At 42.0% G+C, this 16,580-nt stretch overlaps 1 protein-coding gene across 1 annotated transcript; it reads left to right on the forward strand.

The window, feature by feature from the left end:
• Positions 1-10,173: 10,173 nt before the first annotated feature.
• LOC306925052 (m-AAA protease-interacting protein 1, mitochondrial) lies at positions 10,174-15,350 on the forward strand (the record flags this gene model as incomplete). The annotated part of the gene is made up of 5 exons (XM_079503734.1): positions 10,174-10,515; positions 10,719-10,790; positions 10,901-11,027; positions 12,154-12,298; positions 14,744-15,350. 5 exons carry the CDS (start codon positions 10,174-10,176, stop codon positions 14,826-14,828), a joined length of 771 nt encoding a protein of 256 aa, XP_079359860.1. The 3' UTR covers positions 14,829-15,350.
• Positions 15,351-16,580: the final 1,230 nt, after the last annotated feature.

The raw sequence follows: 16,580 nt of genomic DNA on the forward strand, positions 1-16,580 counted from the left end.
CATAAACAATGTGCTAGCCCGTCTGAATATTCAAGGTGAGGCTGAGCCATTTGTGTTGCGCTTCGTACATCCTTGCATCATCTCACACAAATGAGGGGAGCAGTTGTGCTGCAACTGTGATTCCAAAGTGGTTTGCCTCTGTCAGTAATTTTTTATTTTCGAAGAAGCCACTGGTGCAGTATATTAGTTGTAATTTATGTTTATCATCCCTTGTACCTCGGTTGACTTCAACAAACCATTTAACACTTTAAGCTGGTGCATATGGCCTCTTTAATGGCAATTCTGCATGGAGAAGCACTTTAAAGACTTTAAATCATTTCTTTGGGCAAACACTAATGAATTATGTGATCATAAGCGTGATTCCAAAGTACTTGGAAACCAGTGGTAATTATCAAGGGAGTGGAGAGTTGATTTATCAAAGGGGACTCGAAAGAGGGGTCCTTCAACTAAACAAGATTAAACTGGAGGACGATGGCGGGACATGTCACTCATTAGGTCCTATAAGGGGACAGTGGTGTGACGTGTGAGACAGGTCAACTATTAGATGCTATGGTGGGACAGTGGTGTTGGACAGGTCAACCATTAGATGCTACAAGGTGACAGTGGTGTTGGACAGGTCAACCATTAGATTCTATGGTGGGACAGTGGTGTTGGACAGGTCAACCATTAGATGCTATGGTGGGACAGTGGTGTTGGACAGGTCAACCATTAGATGCTACAAGGGGACAGTAGTGTTGGACAGGTCAACCATTAGATGCTACAAGGGGACAGTGGTGTTGGACAGGTCAACCATTAGATGCTACAAGGGGACAGTGGTGTTGGACAGGTCAACCATTAGATGCTACAAGGGGACAGTGGTGTTGGACAGGTCAACCATTAGATGCTACAAGGGGACAGTGGTGTTGGACAGGTCAACCATTAGATGCTACAAGGGGACAGTGGTGTTGGACAGGTCAACCATTAGATGCTACAAGGGGACAGTGGTGTTGGACAGGTCAACCATTAGATGCTACAAGGGGACAGTGGTGTTGGACAGGTCAACCATTAGATGCTACAAGGGGACAGTGGTGTTGGACAGGTCAACTATTAGATGCTACAAGGAGACACAAGATGTGGGACATTATTAGATCCTATGAGGGGACAGTGATGGTGGAGCCAAGTGGTGATTGAAGTGTATAGAAATGTACCGTGCTTTTGACTGAGAGTTTAGAATGAAGTGACTCCCACTCAAAAGATGACAATTAGAGGTAGGGTAAGTGATTTTCTTTGGTTAAAATAAGTGTTAAAAAGCTATATTGTGATAGGACTCATTTATATAGAGTGTTTGTTCAGTAACATGAGTCTTCATGTCTCTCCAGCTTTTTATTAATTAAGAAATTGCATTTTCAGGTCAGGATACCAATTTTATCCAAACAGGATAGAGAATGCAGTCAGGATACAGAATTACAGATTAAACAAATCTCTCTCCTGATTGGCTGAAAATGTGTCACCTACCTGAAAATGTATTTAATGTTTATTAAAGAGCTACTGTATAGAGACAGGGAGACCCCTGTTATTGAACAAACACTCTATAGCAATAATTGCTATCAGAATATAGTAATTTAACCTTTTAACAAAAAACTTTTAACCAAATAATATCACTTACCCTACCTTTAAAACAATTACAGATTTGTATAAGACATAGTGGGTAAGTTATCCCATGGTTATTTATTTTAAAATGTAAAAAATTCACTGTACATTTACATGATCAGAAATCTTTTCTAGACAGTATTGTTAAAAGTTTTGGTTTACATCTTGTGAAAATGTACTACTGAAGTCATGCGCCTGAGGATGAACAATAGTCTTTTAATAATATAAAACTTCCCTTAATGTAAAACTCACTTTCACACTATATTAAACTGACAAATACAGACAAATTCCACTTTAAATGTTATAGTCAAATATTGCATTTGTCTCTATGTACCTCTATGTATAGTAGTGTGTTATAATTTCATGTCTCATTTCTGATCAGAATTGCTGACAGTTTACTGCTGACAGTATTAACAATCCTACATGCTGACAGCACAGAAGGTCCCTTTTACCATACAGAGTATATTTACATCTCAACACATCAGCAGGACGAATTGTGAATGTCCTGAAATCAGTATATTAATTCTAGCAAAAAATATCCTCATATAAACTCATTTAAAAATGGAAACAAACAGTAGGATTTTCTCTCTCTCATACACGCACTCACAAACACGTGCGCGCACGCACGCACGCACGCACGCATGCACGCACACGCGCACACACACACACACACACACACACACACACACACACACACACACACACACACACACACACACACACACACACACACACACACACACACAAACACACACACAGCTGAAATATGGCATGTGAGAAATGTGCAAGGTGGCCGTCTTACAGAAGGTGTAGAGGTGGGATAAATTTAATTAGAGCTTCAAATATTCATTTGGCAAATATATCAAGGTTGGAAACACAGGCCCAGAAATGGCAAGCCAGGCTGGCAGGCACTCACAATGGTGGATGGCAAATGACAGTAATCCATGAAAAGAGACCAGACATTTATAGAATGCATAGAGAAGAACTCGCCATTCCACATCTCTGATGTCTGTGGGCTTTGTTTAATGCCATATTCCATGTAGAAAATAATATATAACAATATCAACCTGTTTTTGCACTACTTTTGGTTGCAGAATTTGGTTAATTGCTATGCTGTGTGTACATTTAAAAATGCACACGTCATTGCACGGTTGCAGAGCCGATAACCCAACCCAATATGTATCTTTTACACTTTTTTAAAAATCCATTAATTTGGAAAGGTAGGATTATTATTTATTAATATTTAATATATTAATTATTGTTATTAATATTAATATTTTGAGTAAGAAAGAAAACATGTGTGATGCATGTCTTTTAGACAATAAAATCAACCCCCACATGAATCAGCTGCCATATATTTTCACAGCACAACACACGTTACCAGGAAATCCGGCACAAGTCTCATTGTGCTATGATGATCTCACATTCGTTTTCTTGTCTCCAGCTGTGTGCACACTCAAAAGCAGTGGGCACAGGTGAAGGTGAGGATGCACTGACGCACTTCCTCCCCTGTGGCAGCGAGTAAAGGTGGCCTACTTTTTTGCACTCTGTGTCATGCCAGCATTGATGTAATCAGCAGGTGGGAGTGGGCACAGACAAGTGCTCATGTCGCCTTCACAAGTCTGTAATCCACAGGATTTGGGGGGTTTGTAAAGGGTTCTCTGAATGCAGTTAGTGCTAGCCTCAACCTGGCGCCAACGGCCCACCGTCCAGACTTCACCCACCTCATAACCACCTCTGTTGGTACCTAAATTTGGAGTGTTTATTTAAGGGTTAAACTAACATTCAGGGTTTTACTGTGTACACCACAGCAGCTTGAAGCTCAGGACAGGAACAGTGCTCATAGCGAGTGCAAAACAGTGAAGACAAAACGTGCAAGCTACCAATGACCTACATGCCGAAGCCACAAGCACCAGCAGTTCATATATTTCCTGCAGGCACTGCTTCATTGTACTACAACTTCACATTGTACAGTATTTCTTGTAGCGCCCCAAGGCATCACTAGATCTTTTACATCTCACCCTGAAGTAATCAGTATTGTGATATTGTATATATCACCTTATCAGATGAATAAACTCCAGCTTATCAGAACTACTATACAGTCTCTATGTGCATCACTGCTGTCTGTAAGGACACTGGTTCTCCACGGGACCTGGGGGCCCGCAGGGGTCCTTGAGGGGCGTTCCAGGGGTCCCCAGCTAAATGATTGATAGTTAGGAACCAATTGGACCCTTATGTGCCTGTAACACTGAGAAATGTACAATGTAGACTGGGGTCCCAGAGATGAAAAAAATATCAAAAGGGAAAGCCAAAATGTCAAGGTACACCAGTAGTCATCTGTGCACAATTAGCCAGTTATTATTCACTCTGTAAAGATTTAGGACTATTTTTATTTACTAATACTTTACTAATAGTTTAACCACTTAAGCTCTTTATCATGCTTTCATATACTGTAGGTATACTAGGTTGAAAGTGGTTGAATAAAGGGTTTTCTATGGTATATAATTTGCCTCTATAGGCCTATAGGAAAATGAGTGTGCACAACTGATACAGTAAATTAAAAGATAATTCATAGCTTTTTGTATAGTTGTCTCAATAATGATGTGTGGCTGCTACAAAATCCCACGGCACACCTGGACTTATCTCATCACGGCACACCAGTGTGCTTTGGCACACCGTTTGGGAACCACTGGCCTAATGGATATCATACTGGGGTCCTGAAAGGAAAATGAAAAGGTACAGTGAAAATCACTGTACAAGGACACAGAGCTCCTCTGAAACTCACAGAGATCCTCTGGAACTCTCAGAGATCCTCTGGAACTCTCAGAGATTCTCTGGAACTAATAGGGATGCTCTGGAACTCACAGAGATGCTCTGGAACTAACAGAGATGCTATGGAACTCACAGAGATGCTATGGAACTCACAGAGATGCTCTGGAACTAACAGAGATGCTCTGGAACTCGCAGAGATGCTATGGAACTCACAGAGATGCTATGGAACTAACAGAGATGCTATGGAACTCACAGAGATGCTCTGGAACTCACAGAGATGCTCTGGAACTCACATATATGCTCTGGAACTAACAGAGATGCTCTGGAACTCACAGAGATGCTATGGAACTCACAGAGATGCTATGGAACTCACAGAGATGCTATGGAACTCACAGATGCTGAACTCACAAAGATGCTATGGAACTCACAGAGATGCTCTGGAGCTCACAGAGATGCTATGGAACTCACAGAGATGCTATGGAACTCACAGAGATCCTATGGAACTCACAGAGATGCTATGGAACTCACAGAGATGCTATGGAACTCACAAAGATGCTATGGAACTCACAGAGATGCTCTGGAGCTCACAGAGATGCTATGGAACTCACAGAGATGCTATTGAACTCACAGAGATGCTATGGAACTCACAGAGATGCTATGGAACTCACAGAGATGCTATGGAACTCACAGAGATGCTATTGAACTCACAGAGATGCTTTGGAACTCACAGAGATGCTATTGAACTCACAGAGATGCTATTGAACTCACAGAGATGCTATGGAACTCACAGAGATGCTCTGGAGCTCACAGAGATGCTATGGAACTCACAGAGATGCTATTGAACTCACAGAGATGCTATGGAACTCACAGAGATGCTATGGAACTCACAGAGATGCTATGGAACTCACAGAGATGCTATTGAACTCACAGAGATGCTTTGGAACTCACAGAGATGCTATTGAACTCACAGAGATGCTATTGAACTCACAGAGGTGCTATGGAACTCACAGAGATGCTATGGAACTCACAGAGATGCTATGGAACTCACAGAGACGCTATTGAACTCACAGAGATGCTTTGGAACTCACAGAGATGCTATGGAACTCACAGAGATGCTATGGAACTCACAGAGATGCTATTGAACTCACAGAGATGCTATTGAACTCACAGAGGTGCTATGGAACTCACAGAGATGCTATGGAACTCACAGAGATGCTATGGAACTCACAGAGACGCTATTGAACTCACAGAGATGCTTTGGAACGCACAGAGATGCTATGGAACTAACAGGGATGGGCAGACAGGGGAAAGGTCAACATGGAGGTGTGGCAGACCCTGGCAAAGGGTGGGGGGGTACTAGTCAGCCAGAAATTGGGTGGGAGGAAAGGGAAGGAGTACTGACTGGGTGGATGGGGAGGAGGAGGTAAAGGGATGAAGGGTTTTTTGATAAAAGCCTGTTCTGTGCCACGGGGCATTTATCACTGGTGGGGGAGGCAGGGGATATGGGGGGGACGAGGGAGGGGGTCGGGTGGGAGGAGGCATTGTCTGCTGTGTCCGCGTGTTATAGGATTGAGCTCAAGTTTCCTTTGTGTTGCCATTTTGTTGAGGGATTATGTTCTTTGAGAGAGTTGTGCAAGCAGGCAGAGGCACAGAGAGTGGAGGCGGAGAGAGAGGAGGGAGAGAGATGAGGGAGGAGGACGGAGGGGGGGTCTTTGTTCAGAGCGTTGATCATGAACAAGACAGATAGCAGAGGGTGTGTGTGTGTGTGTGTGTGTGTGTGTGTGTGTGTGTGTGTTTCCATGAATGTGTGTGTGCGTATGTATGTTCGAGTATGCATTTTTTTATGAACGCAAGAGATGGTGTGCATGTGTGCGTGCGTGTGCATGCGTGCGTGCATGCTTGCGTGCGTGCGTGCGTGTGTGTGTGTGTGTATGTGTGTGTGTGACTGTGTGTGTGTGTGTGTGTGTGTGTGTGTGTGTGTGTGTGTGTGTGTGTGTGTGTGTGTGTGTGTGAGAGAGAGAGCGAGAGCGAGAGAGCATGAGAGAGAGAGAGAGACATACAGACAGAGTGAAAGAGCATGTGAGAGAGTAAAGCAAGATGTCAGGACACGTAACCAGCCATGTAACAATTTAAAATCAATTTGCTTCCCAAGTAGGCATTGCTCTCTCAGAGACATTCCCCAGAAGCAGCACAGGACTTTCATTCTATCTAAATAGATATCAATTACATAATCACTTTTCTCTCTGGGCTCACCCATCAACTGGCACTGTAAAGTTTGTCACCCCGTGCAGCATATAATTGCCCCCCATGCATAATGCTGTGTGATTACTTGTGACATTTGTACTGTCATTGATCAAATAGGGCACAATTATGATGAATCCACCACAGCCCCTGACTGAAGCAAGAGGAGGGCCTAATAATTCATCTAATATGTACTCTGTGATATGTTGTGTGGAAACAAGCAACAGATTAGTGTTAACCAACACTGGAAAGAGTCAGGGTTTTTTCTTGACTTTAATGGGCACCCAAGGTCGTATTCAGTATTTTTTCCAGCTCATTTTGTTAATTGCATGTTGTGTTGGTATCTTGTATTTAGTCATACCCAGTCAATGTCATTTTCTGTGTTTCAGTGGCGGAAAAAAAAGTAACTAAAGGATTAGTAACTGCTCTGTGCTCTCTGCACAACATACAGTAAGTTCAAACTTTTCCTGTGCTAAAACTTTTCATTTCCATTTAAAGAATCCTGTTTACCTTTTACCAGCCTCACTGGGTGGGTATGCACCGATCGTTATTTATTTTTATTTTATTATTTTTTTCAACTATGAAAACACCACATGGTACATTTGCATAGGATAACCAACATATAGCAAATCATTTGCATGCCTGAAAGTACACTTGAGTAACCGTAATTACACGTGACACCAATTACTCTGTTACTTTGTATTAAATTATAATGGAAAATTCCACTAGAGAATTGGAGCCTAATTGCATCTTAATTTGCATAATTTTGCATATTAATCACATCTCAGATGAATAATAAATTTCAGCAGATTTTTTAATTTATGCATAGATACAAAAACAAGTTGAAAAATAATTTGTGAGTGAAATAAATCAGGAACTATTACTTAGAGCATTTGTGTTAATTTCTCTCATTATGCCACGACAAAGTTAAAAGATATCTGTACTCACAGTCTTGATCAACAATCTCCACATTTTGAAATTGAGAGTTCTTCAAGTCTAAGTGGGGGGGATAGAAAGAAGAAATACATTATGGAATATCCATGCAACAATTTTACATAAAAGTTAGTTCTGTTAATGCTTTTTACATTGCAGAGGTGCCAAATGCATTCCACAATGATAATTCAAATCACTTTGTCTTTCGTTTTTTCCTGGTCAACACCTGTGCCTACATTGTGTGTGGCTCCTTGCCAGCAGTCACAAAATCCAATACCTGTAGCCCAGATTACATGCAAATAAACAAAAACAACACATCTTTCAAATGAAATACGTTCTTTTTTTTAGAGGAAAGTTAAAGTATGTTGCCAAGCTGCTGTATAATGCTCATAATGAAGGCAAATTAGGCAAATTCCCCTGTCCCTTTAAAGTTGTAAATGTTATATGTGAAGTTAGTTACATAGAAAAGCATACAAATATGTCAATCTATATCATTTTATTTCTTTTTAGCCCTTTCAAACTATTCAAATGTAATTGTAATTTTACCATGGCACAGGATTGCCAAATGTCATCGCACAGCTGTGCTGTTCTATATGAAAATATCTGATTTTTAACTAAAATGCAGTCACACAGTCACATGCCAAAGTATAGATTAAGTTTAAGAAACTTGCCTCTTGAGTGGCAGTTCTATCGCTCAACATGATGGGTGAGTAATAAAGAACAATTCTGTCATGGCATATTAGATTGCAGCTCATCTGTGGGCAACAGTGCCTTTCAGTGGCATGGCAGAGAAAAGACCGAAGCAAATGCAAAATAAAGCAGTAGGCCTACTATTTCCTCTTTTACCATTGAGCTAATAGCCTGCTTGCTCGGGGTACAAAATGAATCTTGACCATCAGGCCACATTCGTATCAAATCCTGTGTCTAAAGGTGAGACATGGTCTGGACAGGATCTAAATGTCTCAATAGAAGAGCAGGGAGACTAAATACAACCACCCCAATTGTCTAACTTATATTGTATTAACATACTCTACAGATTGGGGGGGGGGGGATACATAAAAATAATACATAGTTAGGCTTTAAATACGATTGCATATCTGCTGCTATGTCTCTTCCTCAGCAGACTGAGGTAGCCTACTCTATTTTATTGTTTCATTTAGTTTCGGGTACACAGTAGAAGTTATTTGATGGTGTTTTGTCATTTGACTTTTACAATTTGTGGAAGCTAAGGGGAAACACTCTCACCCAATACACCTGTAAAATTGTGTTGTTGAAGTTGAAATGTCATGTCTACTGGGGAGACCTGGCTGGGCATCATATCACACAGGTATGATGTGTAGAATGAATGGATAATGATGGAAATAAGTCTAATTTGTCCCAGCTGATTCCAAACTATGGCTTTATGGGCTGGTTGCATTACATACAACCTACATGCTTCTGTTTTGACTTCAGACTGCTATTCATCGTGTAGGCTAGGCTAAGAAAGAAAGAAAGAAAGAAAGAAAGAAAGAAAGGGAAAGAAAATACTTTTCTTATAGTCTAATTAGTAGCCTAATAAAAATATAATTTCTATGTAGGCTATACAAGTACTTAAACTATAGACGCAATAGTGCTGCTGTTCAAAGCATTGCTTTCACACACACATGACTCTTGTTCTCAATGTTCTGTGAGATTCCATATTCAGCCTCAATTAATCATATTCGGTGTGGAATCTGAGTTTAATATTCTGCACCATTCAACTCGCAGATGTAAAAGCATTCTCAACTGACACAGATAATTACTATGATACATCCCGGAAAGGTTTCCATGTCTGAACACAATTTCAATAACCAAGTGCTGCGCTAGCAATTATTTATAAATAAAATTAGTTACAGAACTTAAGGGGCGGGAACGAGAGCAGGTGTTTCTCGTTGCCTATTTTCATCCGGTGGAATTTCATCTCAAACTCGAATACATTATCGCCACTTTTGCAAGAACACAACGGGGAAAAGCAAGAAAGCCTATCAGGCGCATGCAAAATGTTCCTGACCTGTAATGACTAAAGAACAGCGGGGATTTAATGATGTTTTGCTCTACTGATCAAATTTCAGGGTTTGAGACAATGATTTTGAGCACCTGCGCCGGGAGTTGCGCAGAAAATCCTGTAAAACTAAATGTATTTAAAAACTGTTGGACCATTATTAAGAAGCTCGTGCTCCCAAGTAGGCCCACGGTGCGCTGGGCGCACACACCCTCCGAACATGCACTCACGCGCACAACTGCCTTTTTTTTACCCACCCGGTTCAGGGTTCAAAACAAAACTGGCCTGCCCTACACAGATAATGATTTGTATTTGTTTCTCTCCAATAATACTCACTGACATTATGTGAACTCCTCAGTACAGTGATGAGTGATGGAGAGGCGGGTTGGTTCATACGGCTCATAGGCTGTCAGTACAGTATACTATAATAACTTCAAGAAGACAGATTAGGCAGAAATCCCCGCGACGCATAATGGTCAAGTATAGAAATACAAGTGGATATTTAGTTCCATCTGCTGGATGTTTTCGGTAAAACAATCATCTGTGCGCACACACACCATGAGCATTATGGGTACACCATGGAACAGTTGCATAAGGTTGCCCGGAAGAGGTTCCACAGAACAGGACACTGTTATCCCTCTCGCCATGCCGGAGGGTTAACAACAACGCTGAGCTGGAAGTTGCGCAACCTGAGGAGAAATAATGACGTTTTCGCCGGTCACAAATACAGGCTGTACAGCACTGAGGAGGAGGATAAAAATGAAGCGAGGACCTCCGCCGCGGCCGGACATCCCAACATCTCAGTGGTTGGCGTCCCCGACCCGATCACGTGGATCCGGTGTAAAGTTGTCATGCACCTATTAGATCTGTATTTTGAAGTAGGCATCACATCTGTGGACTTTGATAACGGAGTTAAACAGGTAACATAAGTAAATAAAAATAGAGGGTGGGAAAAACGATTCTTGTGTAGCTGGGTAACACCAAGTCCTATATTTGTCAGAGCTGACCATCCATCTCAGTGTTATTAAACATTAGGCAGGCCTATCATTTGAGCTGCATGTCTACATTATACTATAGTCATCATAGCATCAGTTCAGTGAAAACAGTTAATCTTCTATTCCAGGCATTGGTTCATGTTTCCAACATGATGTCCAAGGACAACTTTGAAGAGTTGAATGGGATAGTGTCAAATGAGGTACCTGGTCAGTGATCACACATATGAATGGAATTGCAGGATGGTATTCTAATTCAAAATGAAATACCCCTGTCAACATTTTAAGCTCTGATATTCTATTGTCATTCCAGATGGTAAACTACATTGAGAAGAAATGTAAATCTCTAACTGATGCCCAAAAACAACAGCTAGCTGTCTCGTTGGATGATATTATATTTCTGCTGCCAGAGGACGTGTCTGTATTTTTTGATCAGTATGGTAAGATTTACTATCACCTTCTTATTAATAACAAATGTAACATGTGCAAATTAATAATGTTTATTTCCGTATGCTAGTATTGTACATACATGTATTGTAGATTTTTGCCCAACAGACATTTCATACTTTCTTCAAGTATATGGACTAGCTGGGAAAGTCATAAGGCACATATTCTTCGGGTGCACACTGACTGTATATAAATTTATGGGCAGGTTCCAGGTTGGAATGTTTGTGTCTGACTCAGTATAAAATGTGAAGCAGCCAGGGCATTGCAAAAAATCACACCCGTGTGAAGTGAGTGGTGCAACTCCGTGTGGGGGTCCCCGGGGGGGGTAGTTCCAGACCCACAGGAACGCCCGGCCCGATTCCGGCGAGCCGCCCCGCGTCCGAAACGGCTGAGAAATGACAGAGTTACCGTGTGGGTACTGTACTGTACTGTACTGTCACTGTACTGTACTGTACTGGCACACCTGAAATCACCATATATACAGTTAATATGTGCGTGTGTGTTTGTTTGTGTGTGTGTTTTCGTGCTCAGACGCACCCAGCCACCCACCCACCCACACACATAGCTCCGTAAGGGAGTGGTTGCACCACTCAAAAAGGAGCATGGTGCTCAGCAAACCTCTGAATTATGAGAAACAACTGCAAGCACCATCATAATGTGGCTATCCAATTGCCACTAAATAGTGGTCTGTCTTCAAGGGACAAGAAGGTGGCCACACACACCAGAGGCGTATTCCCAATAAGGCAAGGCCAGGCAGCCAACTGACCAAGTCTCGCCACACACTGCCACACACTGGTAGCCAAAGTGCCAATATTTTGCCTTTTTTAATTTTTTAATTTATTTTTGCACTGGCAGATTCAAGTTTGGCCACTGCGAAGCTAGCAGGGTAGGGGAAGGACCTGCTGAAACGTAGATTTTTTTACTCTGCGTCCCTGCCATCCTATGATAAAATATTGGCAGTTTGGCAGGCTACCAGTGTGTGTGGCCACCGCCCACCTTCTTGTCCCAGGAAGACTCTATGTGCATAGCATTCTCGTGCACAGTATCCGATTACCACTACAATGATTAGGCTACTGATACTCACTCTACTGATGCCTGGCTGACCTTTACTTCCTCCAGGAAGGAGTTATTGCTTCATCGTGATGAGGTTCTGGCTCCTGTCGACACCTGATGGTGCTGATGACCCTGAGGGTTCAAACATCTTCAAAGTCACCTCCAAAGAAGAAGATGGCTCACAGAAGAAAATAGTGACTGCCGTCTATGAGTAAGCATTGCTTAGCCAGTATCACTCAGTTCATCATATATCTTCCCTTACCTTGCGTTATTCAATTTAGACATGTTTATGGCACTATATAGAAACTAAAGGTTTGGCATCAATTTGAATATAGGAAGGATGTGTGCTTTTAATTTTGTTTGCCTCAAAAGACATTTTTTTCTAAAATGTGCTATGTGCATACATCTGTGTTTATTTGTGCATTCCCCATATTCAGTGTGTTGAATCAACAGTAACAGGTGTAAATATTTAGTCAAGTATTTAATCATACGCTGGCAAAAGCACAAAATGGCCCACCTTCCAATATAAATATAAAGCTGATTTTCCTTACAGCTGATAATAGCCAGTCTTGCCGGCGCTGCTACTGACTAATAACTTAGTTATTAGGGGGGGGGGGGGGGGGGGGGGGGGTAAGGGGGTACAGCGATCAAGGCAGGAAAAGAAAGGAAGTTGAGCGCTTTTAACACAAAAAGTACAGGTAAAAGGTTTTCTTCTGTGTGGGTCATAGATATTTTCAAGCTTTTGCCACAAACAGTTCAACCAAAAGGTCTCATATACCTGTATTAGCAAGTTTTGCTACAAACTGTACAGTACAACCAAAGGGACTCTTAGGTTTTTCCACACAAAAATCAAAACCCTACTGAAAATGTATTTGATTGATTGATACATTAAGAACACAATTTGCCAGCAAGACAAAGAAAGGGATAAGATAACTGCGCCTCCAATCCACAAAATAGTGCAAGCCTCTTTCCATTTCTGATCAAGAATCCCGTTGGGAGTTGGACCACATGATGTGGTTATTCTACCTAAAACCCACCTATGGTATCTAGTTACCCAGATACACTCCTTTCTATTGTTTCAGGACTCACACTCCTCTATAAAAGCCTATTACACTGAAAATGTCTCTAGCAAATACACAGTTAGTATACAGGATTTTTTTATCATCACTATATTTTGAAGGTGAATTGCCTAAAATTACAAACTCTTTCAGCGGTTTACACACATTACCAAGTCTCAAAAGTATGATTATTGTTAACCCCGCCAAAAAACATAGCCTGCGTTAATTGTCAAAACAACGCTTATTGCACGGAGCCTGGTGGTCGCAGTAATGGTGCCGGCCTCTACTTCTCATCATAGACATATAAAGGTAGACGCCCTTTCCGGCTCTGGAGTGTATGTGCTCAAGGGAGGGCAAAACATTACCGAGATTCCTTGCGAAGCACCGCGGAAGCATGAGCGTGCATCACAGAGCGCATGTTCGGGTCTGATAAGTCCCGGAAAAGATGCGCTGTGATTGGCCTGTGATCACTTGAGTGGCAGCGTGACGTGCCTTCCACACTTCTGGCGTACTTCCTCCCCCAGTGTAAATTCTTCCTCCCCTCCTTCAACACACATCGCTCCAACGAACTGCAGCGGCCAATGAGACATCTATTTTTTTAATATCTATACTTCTCATGCTCCAGGCAGAGAACAACAACCGGTCGAGAGTCAACACACACCATTAAGCTGACACAACATCCGGTCACAGTGTTTTGAATCTTCAAAATAAGACTGCTCCTTCAATGACTGAGTCATAGTGCAAAGATGCTTGCATAGAAAGTAATGGCAAGTAATCATCTTGCATCATACCTGTGTGTTCGGTTCTGTTAAGAATACATTTGCCAGTATGAAAAAGTAACTGATAGTGCCGAGAGGATTTCCTGGAGAATGAGAAGTGCATTTCTGTAGTCTTGATGTAAGCTGACAAATTAAGTAATTTTATTGCCAGTAGAGCAGCAAGCCCATGGCCTTATTTGATAAGATAAGATAAACCTTTATGGATCCCTGGAGGAAATGCAGGTGCCATAGCATCAGTAACAATGAAATCCATGAAAGGTACAGGCAAGATAACGAGTCAATAACCAAAATGATAATAAATATGAAATAAAATGAGCTTAGATGCTGGCCCTAGAATCATTCTGCACTGGGATACTGAATGAGTGAAGATGTACAGTACTGTACTGTACATTCCATCAATGTAAATATTTACCAGTAAGACCATATATGGTCATGCCTGGGGTTACCAACCAACCAAACATCTTACTGACTGACTGACGGGAAATGCACGGTTTCATAGTAAATGCGGTCGCAACTAGAAGCTGCCACACATTTTTCTTTTCCATCATGGAAAGGGAAACCACAGAGCTGGGTTGAAAATGCACGTGTAGAGTCGTTGACGTATAGCGGCTGTGGAGCACAGGCGTAGGCGGCGCTTCCTCATGCTCATCATGCGTCATGGTCTATCATGTATGATATGAATGAAATCAATGAATATATTCTAGGATGCAGTTCTGTCTCAGTTTCAAGTATTTCACTCCAAACATAGCAGTGTTATTAATGATGAAATCCAGCTTCTCTAAAATGCTAAATGAATCTTCTCTCCTTCAATTGTAACAGGTTCCACCGTGAGGTGACGCGGGGGGCGGCACCTGATTGGACTGTCACTAATGTTTGGCACTGGCACTGGAAACTGGCTGAGTGATTTGATGGACAAATCGATGGGTCTACGACTTCAGTCATCAGAATATAGCAACAGCCATTTGCAAACTGCACTGAATTTGTCAGTGAAAGACAACAGTCAACTTAACACAATGTAATTAAGAACTGTTTTCAAATAAGTTAGAGCCATAGCAGCTCAATAACCAAGTTACCTCAAGATTTCTGACCTCTGTTATATGAACCCACGTTCTTTTTTCTTTCTTTTTTCACTTGGGTGTGGCAATTGCCATCCCCTGTGGACCCCAAATGTCACCCCCACTTGTACTATTGCAGACCTGCAGTTGTATGTGAGTTTGTTCCAGATACAAGTAGCCTTGGGAAGCAATATACAATATACATGTTTCCAGAGCCATGTGGCCGTATCTCCTGTTTCCTTAGTATGAGGCAGCTTGATGTACAAGTACTGCATGTCCCCCTGGCCATGATGTACAGTAAAAACCCTGGACATGACACTAGTGTGTCACAGGGACAATCCCCCAATCCAAGCCTGAATTGAATTGATGTTGAGTGCCAAGCAGGGAGGTATTGGTTAGTCTTTGGTATGACTGTTTCTTTTAAATATTTTTTTATCCCACGATTTTGCAACCCATTTTTTCACTCAGTGTCAATTATCTAATGTAATCCTGGGCGCTACACTTCCTCTGCCAACCTGGGGGGGGGCAGCGGACTGACCTCATGCTTCCTTCTATGCATGAGGAGTCCAAGCTGCTTCTTTTCACCTGACAAGGGGAGTTTCCCCAGTCAGGCGTAGCACGTGGAAGGAACACGTTATTCCGACCAGTTCCTTTCCACTCCATCAGGCACCCGGCTGGCAAGGGGGAGGTAGTTTAGAGACCAGGATTACTGCATGTTTTTTGTGATACCTAGTGCCTACCCTAGGGGACACGGGGAGAACATGCAAACTCCACACAGAAAGGCCAACCCCGCCTCGGGTATGGGCACTGATGACGTGGAGGAGAGAACACGCACCCAGCGCCCACAGCATCCCGAGCGGGAATCGAACCCAGGACCTTCTAGCTGCACTAGACAGCACTACTGACTGTGCCACCGTGCCCCCCTTTGGTATGACTTTGTCTGGGATTGAACCCCAGATGTCCAAATCTCAGGACGGCCACTCTAAGGAGTTGGTTATTTTTGTTCTAGATATGTTGTGCATAATAACTAAATGCTGTAGTTCAGGGCAGAAAGCCTTTTTTAGGACTCATTTTGTAGGCAAATTGTCTTAATGTGGCTTGGTGTGTGCATTGTTTTGACCGGTTTTTACTTGTATATAATCTAGCTATAGCTATCTATGGAGAGGTTTTGGGATGCATGTGAGTGTACCATTGAGATCACAGGTACACATTCACAACTTTCACAGTATGCCCTAGTGTAAATAAAGAGCCTTGTAATGTCACCATCTTTGTCTCTTTGATGTCAACATCAGTTTTAGACTTCGTCCTTCTACACTACAGTATATCAGAAGTTATTTCTCAACGTGTGACTTTATAATGACTTGTAAGTGGGACATTATCAGTATTCTGGTATGTATGATAACAGGCACACCACCGTAAGAAAATCCATTTAGCATATCAAGTAGGAGGGGGCGTACAGTACACTCCATGTGGCTGTAGGCTACTACAGAGTTGACTGTTTGTACTTGATTGGTCAAGAAGAGATCACAACTTGTATTAAGTCATATAGTGGAATCAAAGTACTTGCATAGCAATGCCGCAAGCAAGAGAGACCCACGCTA

The sequence above is a fragment of the Electrona antarctica genome (assembly GCF_951216825.1).
Source record: "Electrona antarctica genome assembly, chromosome: 6".
In the NCBI taxonomy this organism is placed as follows: domain Eukaryota; kingdom Metazoa; phylum Chordata; class Actinopteri; order Myctophiformes; family Myctophidae; genus Electrona; species Electrona antarctica.